This window comes from Hesperophylax consimilis, unplaced genomic scaffold (genome assembly GCF_061612785.1).
Source record: "Hesperophylax consimilis isolate HC1 unplaced genomic scaffold, BYU_Hcon_1.0 scaffold_274, whole genome shotgun sequence".
NCBI classification, from domain to species: Eukaryota; Metazoa; Arthropoda; class Insecta; order Trichoptera; family Limnephilidae; genus Hesperophylax; species Hesperophylax consimilis.
Genome location: NW_028301461.1, coordinates 11,433 through 25,473, shown reverse-complemented (window position 1 = coordinate 25,473; position 14,041 = coordinate 11,433). Strand labels below are relative to the sequence as shown.

Sequence of the window (14,041 nt, the reverse complement as noted above, 5' to 3'; positions counted from 1 at the left end):
CATTTTTTCCATATTTTCCGTCAATATCTGCAACATCATTAGTGTGAAGTCTTACTAGTTTGTCAGTGAAATCATTGAAAGGTCCTGCGTCCCAACCAAGAACTTTGTCATCATTAATTATAGAGATGTTGCTAGTGTTTCCAGCATTGAAAAAAATTACATTTTCAAGTTCGAGGTTTTTGGCTTGATGAATATTGTGAGTTGGAGCAAGAGGAGCGCCCTCGCCACCGTTCATAATATCATCAGAACGAAAATCGCTAATCACCCTAATTCCTGTTAAACTGCTGAGCATTTTGCCCGAGCCAATTTGTAAAGTATAGGCTTTTTTTCCTGCAAGTTTGGCACTTGAGGGAGGAAAATGGTCTAGGGTTTTGCCATGAAATCCTATTGCAGTAATGTCTTTTTTATCAATTTGATTTTCTTTGAGCATTGCATTAACACTATCGGCAACTTGCTTGACATATTCATCATGAATTTGATGAAACTCAGGCATTTCATCAAGTTGTTTCATGGAAATTTCTTTGCCAATCACAACATCTCGTAGATATTGCATTTTAGAGCGCATATCATCGGAAAAATCTTTTGTATAGCAAGCAATATCAATCATCTTGTTATTATCAAAACTAGTTAAGACAACATCAATTGCGTCCATTGAATTGCCTGTCATAATTCCAATTATTTTGGGCATATTATCTTCCTTAAGACTCCATTTGCTTTTTCTAGCAGAGAAATTGCTTCTTCTTTGGAACATTGTTTATTTATCATAACACAGGCTGTTTTAACCTTGTTTTCAGAGGCTTTAAGATAGCTTTGCGCCTCTGCTGTTGTCACTCCCGTGATATTGCAGATAATTCGACAAGCTCTGTCATAGAGCTTGTCGTTGACAACTCGAACATCTACCATATAATTTTCATAAGTCTTGCCAATTCGCACCATAGACGCGGTTGAAAGCATATTTAGAACCATTTTTTGGGCTGTTCCTGACTTCATTCGAGACGAGCCAGTGACTGCTTCTTCTCCAACAACTGGATTGATGAATACATCTGAAAATTTAGCAATTAGGGCTTGTGGGTTTGAGCTGATAGCAACAGTTTTGATTCCAAGTTTTTGAGCCTCTTCTAAAAGAGCTAGAAGATATTTTGGACCGCCTCCTGCCGAAATTCCGACAACAACATCATTTTTTGTTGGAGCAAATTTTTGCAAATCTTCAAGCCCTAGTTCAGCTGAATCTTCTGATCCTTCAATAGAAAAGCGCAAAGCTCTATCGCCACCAGCGATAAAGCCCTGAACCATTTCGTGAGGGACACCAAAAGTTGGCCAACATTCAGAAGCATCCAAAACGGCAATTCTTCCGCTTGTCCCTGCTCCAAAATATGCAAGCCTTCCACCGTTTAAAAATGCTTGTGTGATTAAATCAACCGCGCTGGCAATTTGTGGTAAAACTTTTTCAATAGCAATCGCAACTTTTTTATCTTCATTATTAATTGCTTGAGCAATTTGTAATGAGTCCATCAAGTCAATATTAATCGTATCAGGATTTCTTTTTTCGGTTAGTGCGAGTGTCATTATTTTTTTCCATCATAGTTTTTCATTACATAGCTAAAATATTCAACCATACGAACATAGTTATTGATGCTAAGGCTTTCATCAAAGTTGTGGATTGAGCGTTGCTCAACAGTGTTTAGGGCAATTGGCAAAAATCTGTATATGTTTTTGCTAACCATTTGATAGTTGCGAGAATCTGTCCCGCCGATTGTGATATATGGAACAATATTTGCATCTGGATAAACTTCTCCAATTGCTTTTTTCACAACTTCAAATCCTTGAGTATTTTCAGGAGAAACACCAGATGCTTCTCTTCTTGATAAAACATCAATGCTCACATCAAAATCTTCACAAAGTTTTTCAACGTGTTTGATAACTTCTTCTGAACTATCTCCTGGGAGCATTCTAAAGTTTACAACAATTTGTGTAACAGGAGGCAAAATATTTTCAGCATCACTTCCCTTTGTCATAGTTAGTGCTGTTGTTGTTCTTAAAACTGCATTAGCAGTTGCACTTTTTGAAAGTTGAGCGACTAAAAGATCTTCAAACAACCATTGATTAGCAATCAGAATTCTAGCCTTCAATGGCAACATATTGCCAAGAGATTTTAATAAGTTCTTAGTTTGAGGTAAAATTTTTGCCTTAACTTGATTATGCTCTAGACGATCAAGGATAATTCCTGCATTTGCCATTGAACCATTTTTAGGAGGCATTGAGGCGTGTCCGCCATCGCCTTTAACATTAATTCTTAACGTCAAAAACCCTTTTTCAGCAACTCCGATGAGGGCAACACCATAGTTTTTGTTGTTCATACTAGCAAGAGCAACAATTCCACCTTCATCATAAACGGCGTCAAAAGTTAGTCCTTTTTCTTTGAAATGCTCAGCGACTTTTTGTGCACCCTGCTCGCTTCCAACTTCTTCATCTTGTCCAAAGACAAAATATATATCACGTTCTGGTTTGAAACCTTCTTGCATAAGTTTTTCTGCGGAATCCATAATCCCAAAAAGCATGCCTTTCATATCAATTGTTCCACGACCATAGATTCTGCCCTGATGAACTGCACCAGAAAAAGCAGGGTAAGTCCATTTTAGTGGGTTGCTATCTGGCGTGTATGGGTTTTCGTTATTGATATCAAAAGGAACTTGAATATGAGAAAATTCTTCTTCATCGCCTGTTGGGACAACATCATAGTGAGCATTGAATAGTATTGGGTTTAGCTCTGGATTTGAGCCTTTCCATTTAAACACCATTCCATATTCATTGATAGTAGAATATTCAGTATTTGCATAAACTTCTGGATATGATTTTTTTAGAAAATCTTTGAATTGATTAAAAGCTTTGAAATTTGTATTTTTATATTCAGGATTGCTCACTGTTGGAATCTTGATACCCTCTGCGAAACGAGCAATGTTTTTTTCAAAACCCTCAGGCATTGGAAGATTGTTTTCTTTATATTCTTTTACATCTTCAAATGGATATAAAACAGTTTTAGTTGCAACAACTAGAACAACCAAAACTAATAGTCCGACTAGTCCTTTTAATAACTTTTTCATTTATTTATCCTTTATTTGTTATAGTTTACTACCGTCAATTCTTAGGTTTAAGCATCCGTCTGCCTCTTTGTCTTTTGGCATATATTCTGGAGGCATTGCTGGGTTTGGAGCATTTCGGTGTGACAAAATGCTTGGAACAGACATTTCAATTCCTTCTCGATGGAAAATGTCGGTGATGTTTTTATATAGTTCTGAATAGGTATATGCCATTTCTTTGGCATTTTGAGTATGGACATTGATTTGATATTCAGCACAAAAATCATTAAGTGCGGTTTGAAACACAAAAGGTGCAGGATTTTTAATCACATTTGGTGTTTTTTGTGCTGCTTCCAGCAAACATTCCTGAACTTTTTTCCAGTGAATATCATAGCCCATAGTAACAGCTGCATATAAAACTAGATTAGATTTTTTTGCAGATTGTGTATAGTTTATGCTATTTGATGAAATTATGGTTGAATTTGGAATTGTAATAATTTCATTTTTCACAGTTTTAATACGTGTAACTAGAGAGTTCTTCTCAACCACATCACCAACATAATCACTAACTTTTATCCTGTCGCCAATCTTAAATGGGCTCATATAGGTTATCACAAAACCTGAAACTATATTACCAATAAACGTTGTTGAACCAAGAGAGAAGATGATACCTAAAAACACTGAAATTCCCTTAAACACGCCAGAGTCAGAATTTGGCAAGTGAGGGAAAATAAAAATCAACGTAAATATAAACTGCAATATCCAAAAGATATGATAGGTTGAAATCGCCCAGTCTGGCTCAAATCCTTTGATTCTGATTTTTTTATCAGCTATTTGCTGTGCAATATATCTAAAAAATTTGGCTAGATAATATGATACACTCAAAATGAACATTATATATAGCAAGTCTGGAATATAGCCCCAAAAAGACATTGCAAGACTTTTAAGGGGGCTTAAAACAAACCAAATCAAGGTTTCTGCAAGCCAAACTGTTGATGGAAAAATCCATAATAAACAAAAAAAGCAAATATAATAAACTATAAGCTTGAAAACTAGCTTGATACCTTTGATGACATATAGCAAAACATGTACCTGTTTTTGGGGTTCAACAAGCCCTTGAATCACTTCATTGGTTTTGCTAGTTTTTTTAGAAAGCTTTCTGCCTAAATGGAAAAATATGACATTAATTAGCCTAATTGATAAAATGGTTGAAACCAAAATCAACAAACCTAATGAAACTTGCTTCAAAATTATATAAAGTAGATGTCCTGAACGTTCTTTTTCAAGAGCTTTGATTATTATCTCTTGAAATTCTTTAGCAATTATTTCCCTATCCTTGCCCATAATTTTTGCTTGTTGCTCAGTTATTCCAAGAATAACCTCTTCTCCATACAAAATGTCATAACTATTTTCACTATCAATCATAGTAAACATTTTTGGCATATAAAGCATATCTTGTTTTAGGTTAGAGATTTTTTTATCAATAGCTTTAGCGCGGTTTTTTGCCGTAACTCCGCCAATGTTTCCATAAATCGGGAATAATGCCTCGCCAAAAGGTGATACTTGTGCTGATGGTGTTGTGATAGCAACAGGCTTGGCCTTTATAGCTTCTTTTTTTGCATTTGGTTTTGCATTTGCAACTGAAGTGCTAAGCAGGATAACGGCAAGAAATAATAGTAAAACTTTTTTTATCATATGATATTATCCTATAGAAGTTAAAATTTTTTCCAATTATAACCTTACTAAATTAAATTTCATTTAATAATATTATAGATTTTATTAATCGGATACATTTTCCCATTTGAAGTTGTTTCACAAGTCCAATCTTTGTTTAGCACTAACTCGGTTTGAGCTTCTTGAAAGCTTCTGAGTTTGCTAAAAAGATTTTGCAAGTTTTTTTCATTTGCCAGATTGACTAGCTCTTCATAATCATCACTTACATCTCTTGATTTTATCTCGGGCCAAAAATTTGCGTGAATGAATATGGTGACAATGACCCCAACAAAAATTCCGATGAGTCTGTCACTGATGTTGACTAAATCTGTTGACAGGTCATAGGTTGCACATACTGGCAAGATATATACAAAAGCAAGTTGCCAGCCCGCATAGTTGATGCGTTTTGAACCTGTTGCAATCCATGCGCCAATTCCGATTATAGACATACTAACGAGCAAGAATCCGACAATGCTTTCACAATGGGGCAAGACAAAAACCACTGCAATAAGGGTTAGAATTCCACCAATTGAACAACCGAGAAGTCTTAGTGCGGATTTTTGTTTGATGTCGCCAAGGCTTGGCAAGGAAACAATCAAACAAGTTAGCATGCAAGTATAGATTCCTTCCCAAGCCGTTGCCTTATAAAAAGCATAGCACAAAAAAGTTGCTAGCATTGTTTTGAAAGCGAATCTGGTATATTTTGGATTTGTGAAAGCATCAAAAACAAAAAGTGAGTTTTTTTCTGGAGCTTCTATGGATTTTGAATTTGCAAAAAATGAGAGAACTTCAAACATTTGCTCAAAATCGGAGTTTTCAAATTTTAGGGTTTTATCTATGGTAAAATCAGAATTGCTTTCTATGGATTTTTTCAAATTTTCAAGCATTTTTTTCAGTTCTGGCAAATTCTCGACTTCGTTTGTTTCAGATTTTGAAATTCTATTGGTTATGATAAGAATTTCTTGAATTATGCCCAATTTTGTTGCTTGTTCTTTTATTCCAGAGTTTTTGTCAGCAAATTTTATGGCAGAATTTAGAGATTTTATGCTAATTTCTAAATTATATAAATCAAGAGGTTTTAGAGCTTCTTGATTTATTTTCAGTTCAATTTGCTCAATGGCTAAATCCAAAGATTTTATAGATTCATCAAAAATCACATCTGTTGGATTAATCGGTTTTATCCATAGGTTCACAAAAAACACCACCGCCAGCGAATAGGCAAGAGCCACCCAAGACCACAAAATTGTTCTGGTCAAAGTTTCTGGATCAGGAATTGCGTCATACATTGCTTGGGTATAGACGATGAAAACTGCCATCATATAGCCAATTTGCCCAAGCGGGCTGATTCTAAATAAAAACATTCCTAAAAAAACAATTGAAAAAGCAAAAACTATTCTAATTAGTGGAAAGTCAAAAGTCTGAGCAAGGAGCAAAAACGCCAAGCCATAGATGAAAAATGTGGCAAAAAACACCGATATACAAGTTTTTGCAGTGTTTTTTGAATTGTCCATTGTGAGCATAAACGAAATCAACAAAGAGATTGTCAAAAATTTGACATCAAGTGATATGGAAGCAATGATGATAAAAACACAGCAAACAATATAGTGTATAAAAGTCGCTATACGTCTTGGTGATGGTTCAAGCTCTTTGGATAGAAACTTTATAAAACCATCAAAAAAGCTATGTTTCTCACCAATTTTGTTCATTGCTAATTTCCATCAACTACAACTACTGCTGAGGCACCAATACGAAACATATCATCAGGATTTATAACTCTGAATCTGACTGGAAAGCGTTGCGCAACCCGAACCCAGTTGATTGATTTTTTCACCGATGGAAGCCCATTTATCATAACTCCGCCATCATCGGGATTCACCCCATAGCCAACCGAATCAAGAACAGCTGAAAACTTTTTGTTAGTATCGCTCATAAGATATACTGTTGCTTTTGAATTTTGATTGATTGCTTTCAAGTCTGTTTCACGAAAATTTGCAAAAACATACCAAACATCAGTTTTTGCAATCGTAAAAATTGGGCTTCCCGCAATTGCAAATTGTCCGATTGCGGTTCTAAGCCCAAGGATTTTGCCGTCAAAAGGCGCATAAATTGTGGTGAAATCTAGTTGCAATTGAGCAAGAGCAACATCAGCTCTGATAGAATCTAGTTTTGCTTCTAGTGCGTCAAGTGTGCTGATTCCAGCTTCTGCACTTTGAGCCGAAAAAGTCGCTGTTCTTTCTTGTTCTTGCGCAATTCGCAAAGCATTTTTCGCTTTGTCAAATTGAGCTCCAGAAGCAACTCCTGTTTCTTTAAGTGGCTTGATACGATTAAAATCTATTTCTGCTTGTTCTCTAGCAATTTTTGCTTGCTTGACCGCATTATCAGAAGCTTTTGCTCCAAAAGTTTGAGCATCAATGCCTTTTTGAGCAAGTTCAATTTGTTTTTCAAGTGATTTTAGCTCAGCTTTGGCTTTGGCAAGTTGTTGGGTGTATATTCTGTCATCAATTTTGATGAGGACATCACCTTTTTTCACACTCATATTGTCGGTTACGGGCATATCAACAATTCTTCCACTAACTTCTGGAGTGATATAAATTGTGTCGGCATAGGCATAAGCGTCATCGGTTCTTGGCTGGGCATCTAGTTTTACAACAATATATCCGCCAAAAATGATGGTAAGAAGAATAACTATAAAAGTGATAAAATATTTGAAAGTAAATTTGTTATTTTGATTTGTCATAGTTTAATCCCTAGTTTTGAAAAATAGCAATCCACATTAAGAAGGAATATAGCGCTGTTAATGAAAGATATAAAATTGGAAGAGGTTTGAACTTATCTAGATTTTCGCATTTTAGGATAAAAAATCGTGAAATTAGGGTGCATACAACACCAAAAGCTAGGCAAAATAGCCAGCTAGGGAAAAAAGCTCCTAAAACATATAGTGATGGAGCTGTCTTGCAACCTGCTAAAAATGGGATTAAAAAAGCTATATAAAATGTGCGATTTTTAAGCATACAATTCCTCCAACAATGAAAGCAACACCAAGCCAACTGAACAATGTTGCAGTGTCTCCAAAATAGACAATCCCTAGCAAAAATGTTCCAACTGCTCCAATTCCTGCCCAAGTTGCATAGGCTGTGCCAACAGGGATAGTTTTTTGAGCAAGATATAGGAAAACTCCACTAATCGCCATTCCAACGCCTGAAAAAGCAACCCACAAAACCTTGTGTTCGCTCATTTGTGCAATCTTAAACCCCGTAGGCCAAGAAACCTCAAACAAACCCGCTAGAACCAAATAAAACCAAGCCATAAACCATTTTCCTTATAAAAACATTAGAAGTTGTTAATATAAATTAAAACAATTTAGGAAAAAAGCAATCATAATCTTCAGATGTTGGAGATTATTATTATATTTTACAAAAATGTAGAATTATGTTATATTATATATAATATGACATATAATGAAGGAATAACTATGAATATAGAAAAAATCCTAGAAGCATTTAGTAAAATGAAAAAGGAATTGCCTAATCGTGATTATGATGATGAACTTTTTTTAAAAGATTTGCCAGATGATAAACCTATAAGCCTGGTTATTCCATTTGAGAGAAATGCTAGGGGGTATTGTGATATATTCAGAACACATATTGGAGAAGAAACACCTTCTAAACTTTCTGATGAAGAACTGCTCAAACAGTATCTGTTAGGAGATGGAAAAGAGGCTATGGCTCTTAATGAAGTAAATTTTTATACCACAACCCTTTTTAGAGGTTTTATTGAGGAAAAAGAAAGTTCAAATGGCTGTTCTCTTATGGATTTGCATGAAAGAAATATTGCTTTGAAAATTGAACAAATTTTCCCCGATTTTGATGATATGTCTATAAAAGAACAATCTCCAATTAGGAGGAAGTTTTTTCAAGAATATTGGCAATCTTATACACCTAAAACGACATTAAGTAATGAAGAGCAAAGTTCTTTTATAGAAATGCTAAGTAGAAAAGGCATAAATACTTGTGCTTCATCAGATAAAAAAACATCTAATACATCTTTCTTTGTAGTTTTACCAAATGGTATATTAACTCCGTTTATGACAAAAAAAAATATTGAAAAAACCCTTCCAAAAATAAAAGAGTGTATTAAACAATCGAATATTGATGTTGGCGGATACATTGCCCCAATTGTTTTTGAACAAATGAGAAAACCTGACGAAATAGTCTCAGATATCGATTCTCAAAAAATTGAAGCTTTTTATGATGTATATAAAAAGCTTGAAAATTCAAATGCTCCAGATTTAATGGAGGATATAATAAACAACAATAAAAATGATTCAAGTTTGTGGAGAGGGGGAATGCTAGGAAACAAAGCGTTTACTGTAGGCCTAGACTTAAATCCTAAAATTCCACACACAATAAGAAAAAGTTTTGGAATGGCTACAAAAAATGCAAAATATGCAATGGGATATGCTAGTAGGGGCAGCCCCTTATCTTTGCAAAACTCATCTGCTAATGTTTCATATGGATTTTTATATCAATATAAGACCAAAGGTGATGAGCATTATTTTGCAGATAGAGGTATTGAGAGGTCTCCGACTACTGCTATATTACCTAATGGCAATGATATTGAGACTGCTTTGTTTCCTCATAAGCAAGAGTTAGAAAATATTTATATTGTTATAACTGATAGCCTAAAAGATAAGAAAGGCGCGCATCTTTTAGATCCTAACAATCCTGAACATAAAGAGTTTTTGGAACTCCACAGTCCTAAAGATACTAGAATAGATGGATATCTTAAGGAAAGAATAATAAATCAATTCAAAGAAGCAGAACTAAATAATGGACAGCCTAATATATATAATACTGAAATCTGTAGCAAACTAGCACATCTTAAGAATAAAGTTAGTGCTCCTTGTCAACCGAAGCAAAACTTATCTAAAATTGATTTTAATACTCTTAAAATATATAATGATAAGAAACAAAATAGTTAGTAACATACTAAAAAGAGTGAATATAAAATATGAAAGAATATAAGCCTTCAATTTATTGTCCTCAAGATTGTCCTTTTTTATCTGTTTATGAGAATGGAGGAGATAAAACACGATATCATTGTGATTTGTTTGCTTCTTATTTGGATTTTGATTATGATATTATGCGATGCTCGGAGTGTTTGGCTGAAATTTCGCATGAGGATAAAAAAGAAAAAGAGTTTAAATATTTGCTAGATTTAAAATCTGAACAATTTCCTGGGCTTTTGGGACGAGAAGCTAAAACGCTGATTTCTAATTTGTATCAAGTATTAGATGAAACAGAAAAACAAATAATGAAAAGTATTTTGAGTAATGATAATATGCTAGATGCTTTTGTGAAAAGCATACAAGAAAAGCCGAAAGATGACTCCTTTTTGAAAAATGTTAGAAAAGAAATGGATGATATAATGCTCAAAGAAGAAGAAAGGCAAAAAGAACAACAAAATTTTCTTTCTTTACAACAACAAATAAGAAGACGTCAAACAGGACGCTAGATTATAGGCTCTTTATTTTCCTAAAACCAGTTTTTGATTTCATCTATGGTTGGAATGCTTCCACTGTGGACGAGTTTTTCGTCGATGATTACGGCGGGAGTTGACATCACACCGTAGGTCAAGAGTGCCATAATATCTTCGTTCTTAATTACCTGTGCGTCAATGTTCATTGCTTCTACTTGAGATTTGATTAGATCAAAAGTTTTTTTGCAGTTTGAACAACCTGAACCTAGAACAACTATTTTTTTCATAAAATTAATCTCCTTAAATTGCGTTTAGAATATATCCTGTGATAATGAATGCTACCAGTAAAAAGCCTGTGAAAATTGCTAATAGTTTATATGTAAATACTTTTTTTAGCATAATCATTTCAGGAAGTGAAATTGCGGTTAAGCTCATTAGCATTACTAATGCGGTCCCAATAGGAACGCCTTTCATCAACAAAACTTGCACAATTGGCACAACTCCGGCGTGGCTCGTATATATTGGAATGCCAATGATTGAGGCAAAAGGCACCGCCCAAAAATTGTCTGCACCTAGATATTTTACAAATAATTCTTGCGGAATATATCCATGCATAAACGAGCCGATAATAAGCCCTATGATTATATATATCCAAATTGATTTCAAAGTTTCGGCCGCAAAACTATGAGCATATACCACCAAAGCTTTGATTTTTTCTTTTGTTGAAGAGCAAGCACATTTTGGGGGAATCGCATTATTTATCTTGAATGCAAGATATTTTTCCAAGTGGAATTTGTCGGATAGAAATCCGCCGATAACAGAGATAATTGTGCCTGTTGTGATGTAGATTATTACAATATAAGCACCAGCACCTTCCATGGTCAGAAGCATAATTGCGGCAATTTCACTGATGAGTGGTGAGCTTATCAAAAAGGCAATCGCAACTCCAAACGGAACACCTGCGGCAAGAAAACCCATAAACAATGGGATTGAGGAGCAAGAGCAAAAAGGTGTGACTACTCCTAAAAAAACTGCTAAGAAATAGCCATAGAATTTTGACTTTCCAGAAAGATAATCCCTAACTTTTTCGGGAGAAAGTTGGGCTCTAAAAAGAGAGATAAAGAAAATCAAAACATAAATCAAAGCAAAGATTTTGGTTGTATCTTCAATAAAAAAGTGAACTGCTTGCCCTAGATGAGTCTCTATTGATAGTCCCATTTGCAATATTGACCAATCAGCTAATTTTGTAAAAATTTCTAGCATTTGTTTTGTCCTAAAATATGATTTGTGTTAGTTTCATACCAATTGCTAAGAATATAATTCCTACAAGAATTGATAATATTAAATATGCAAAAGCTTCCCAAATATTTCCCTTATTAAACAGAATAGAAAAATCTAGAAGATAGGTTGAAAAAGTTGTGAATCCACCGAGCAACCCTGTCATAATCAAAAGTTTTGTTTCTGGTTTTATATCTATTTTGCTTGAAAAATATTGATAAATACAGCCGATTAGAAAAGCCCCAATAATATTGACTAGCATTGTTGACCAATGAGAATTTATTTTGCTGGAAATTAGCCATCTGAGAACAGAACCAACTCCGCCACCTAAAAAAACTGCGATAAATCCTAGCATTTGCAATCTCCATCTGAGCAATCTTTTAGTAAAAAATTTGCAATATTTTTGATGATTTTGCAATTTGGTTTATATATCATCTGCTTGCCTTGTTTTTCAAAACTGCAAAGCCCTGCTTGGTTTAGTGTGTTTAGATGAAAAGACAAAGTGTTTCTGGGCATATCATTCATCAAGACTGAGATTTGTGTTGGTGTGATTCCTAGAGCTGAATTTTCAATCAAAATCCTAAAAACTTTCAACCGATTTTCTTGGCTTAGTGCGGAAAAAATTTTTGATACTTCGTCAAGATTCATTACAAAACCCTCCAGATGTAGTAAACACCTGCAATGATAAAAATTACGGCAGTGAGATATCTTGCATATTTTTCAAAAGATGTTGTTTTGCTATAAATTGATGAAAGTTTTTGGGTGAAATATGCTAGAATCAATGCAAAAAATATGACGGGAAGACCTGTGCCAATTCCAAATAGGGCAAGGACAAACAAGTTTCCTTGGCTTTGTAAAAAATTTGAAAAGAAAAAGGCTGCGGAAATTGGGCAAAGCATTGCTGCAAACAAAAATCCGATGAAAAAAGCCCCAAGCATTCCCATTTTGTTGAGCTTTTCTTGAGTTTTTTGTTGTAGCTTAAATTGTGGTAAGTTTAGCTGTTTAATATCAAGCATTATAATGCCAAGAATGATTAGCAAAGGTCCTGCGATATAAACCATTTTTGTTTGTAGCCAATCAGAAATGACAGGAATGTTGTGCATTGAGAGTGAAAGCACAAAGCCCAGCAAGGTATAAAAAGCTGTTCTGCCTAAAGTGTAGACCAATCCCGTTAGCAAAATATATGAAGGTTTTCCAATTTTTCTGCCCACAAATGAAACTGCGGCAATATTGCTAGTTAGTGGACAAGGGCTGATTGAAGTCAAAATTCCAAGCCAAAGAGCCGTTGCGAGCATCATAATCATTGATTAGCGCTCATAAAATCTGAAAGTTCTGAGCGGATATAGTCTTTGAATTTGTTTTCATTTCCAACCAAAGACCAAACCTTGTCCAGATTTTTCCAATTGCCTTTAGAATCGGTAATTACCACTGATTTTGTGTAAAGATTATAGTCTTTTAGAAAATGTTTGTTTTCTTTTTCGTCAGTATTAATTAGCTGAAATTCTACACCCTCTTTTCCCTCAACAGATTCTTTGGTATATTTCTCAATTTTGGCACAAGACATACAACGAACATTGGTATGAAAATAGTACATAGTAAACTTATTATTTTCCGCAGCCTTTGCAAAACTACTAAAGCTAAGAGCCATAATCAAAGCAAAAAAAATCTTTTTAAACATCATAAATCCTTTCTATATTTCCAGAACTATAGAAATATAGTTCATAAAAATTTTCAAGTCAAGAGATAAAGATTAGTAGAAAATTAATAACAAGTCATTATAATGGACTTTACACATAAATTATATTAGGGAAAATCTTATGATATTTAAAAAACTTTTATTATCTAGCGTTACTATTTGTGGTTCTTTGTTATCATTGAATGCTTATGCGACTCAACTCGAAGTAAATGGAGATTTTGATTTGCCAACTGGTGGAACCTATAATTTAAATTCTGGTGCAGGAGATATGGATAAGAATGGAATTTATTCTTATAATCTAGATAATACAGTTCCATTTAAAGTAACCACAGGCGGGGATATATTTGCAAGCTATAATCAAGCTGTTGGTGTTTATGCAAAGTTTGCCAGAATGTCAATAACAGGTGCATCTTCTGGACTTAATACTCTTAATGCTACAAACAATAGAGATGGAATTTATGCTGAAGATACTACCACAACAGGTACTTCAAATAAGACTGCGATTTCTATAAAAAATATGAATGTAAATGCTAGTAACAATACTCAATCAGGGCTGTTTGCAGCAAATTCTGGAACAATCTCAATCCAAGGCTCTGGTAATATTACCAATAAGCTTACAGTTAATAATAATCAATATGGTATAATTTCTCAATTTACTGGTTCATTGGTAGATATTTATAATATGGATGTGGAGGCAAAAAATAATAGTGATTATGGAATTATTTCTTTTAATGGATTAAGCGATATTATAATTTCTGGCGTATCAGGGCATAATAACAAAATGGTGCTTGAAGGCAAT

At 34.3% G+C, this 14,041-nt stretch overlaps 1 protein-coding gene across 1 annotated transcript; it reads right to left on the bottom strand.

The window, feature by feature from the left end:
- Window positions 1-1,565: 1,565 nt before the first annotated feature.
- Window positions 1,566-2,543, bottom strand: LOC149408456 (putative carboxypeptidase S-like 2). Its single transcript, XM_089650606.1, has one exon. The coding sequence runs from the start codon at window positions 2,541-2,543 to the stop codon at window positions 1,566-1,568; it is 978 nt and encodes a 325-aa protein (XP_089506732.1).
- Between the last annotated feature and the right edge of the window lie 11,498 nt (window positions 2,544-14,041).

Excerpts from the sequence above, each read along its gene's own strand:
- LOC149408456 (XM_089650606.1), bottom strand. The coding sequence starts at position 2,543 with ATGGATTCCGCAGAAAAACTTATGCAAGAAGGTTTCAAACCAGAACGT.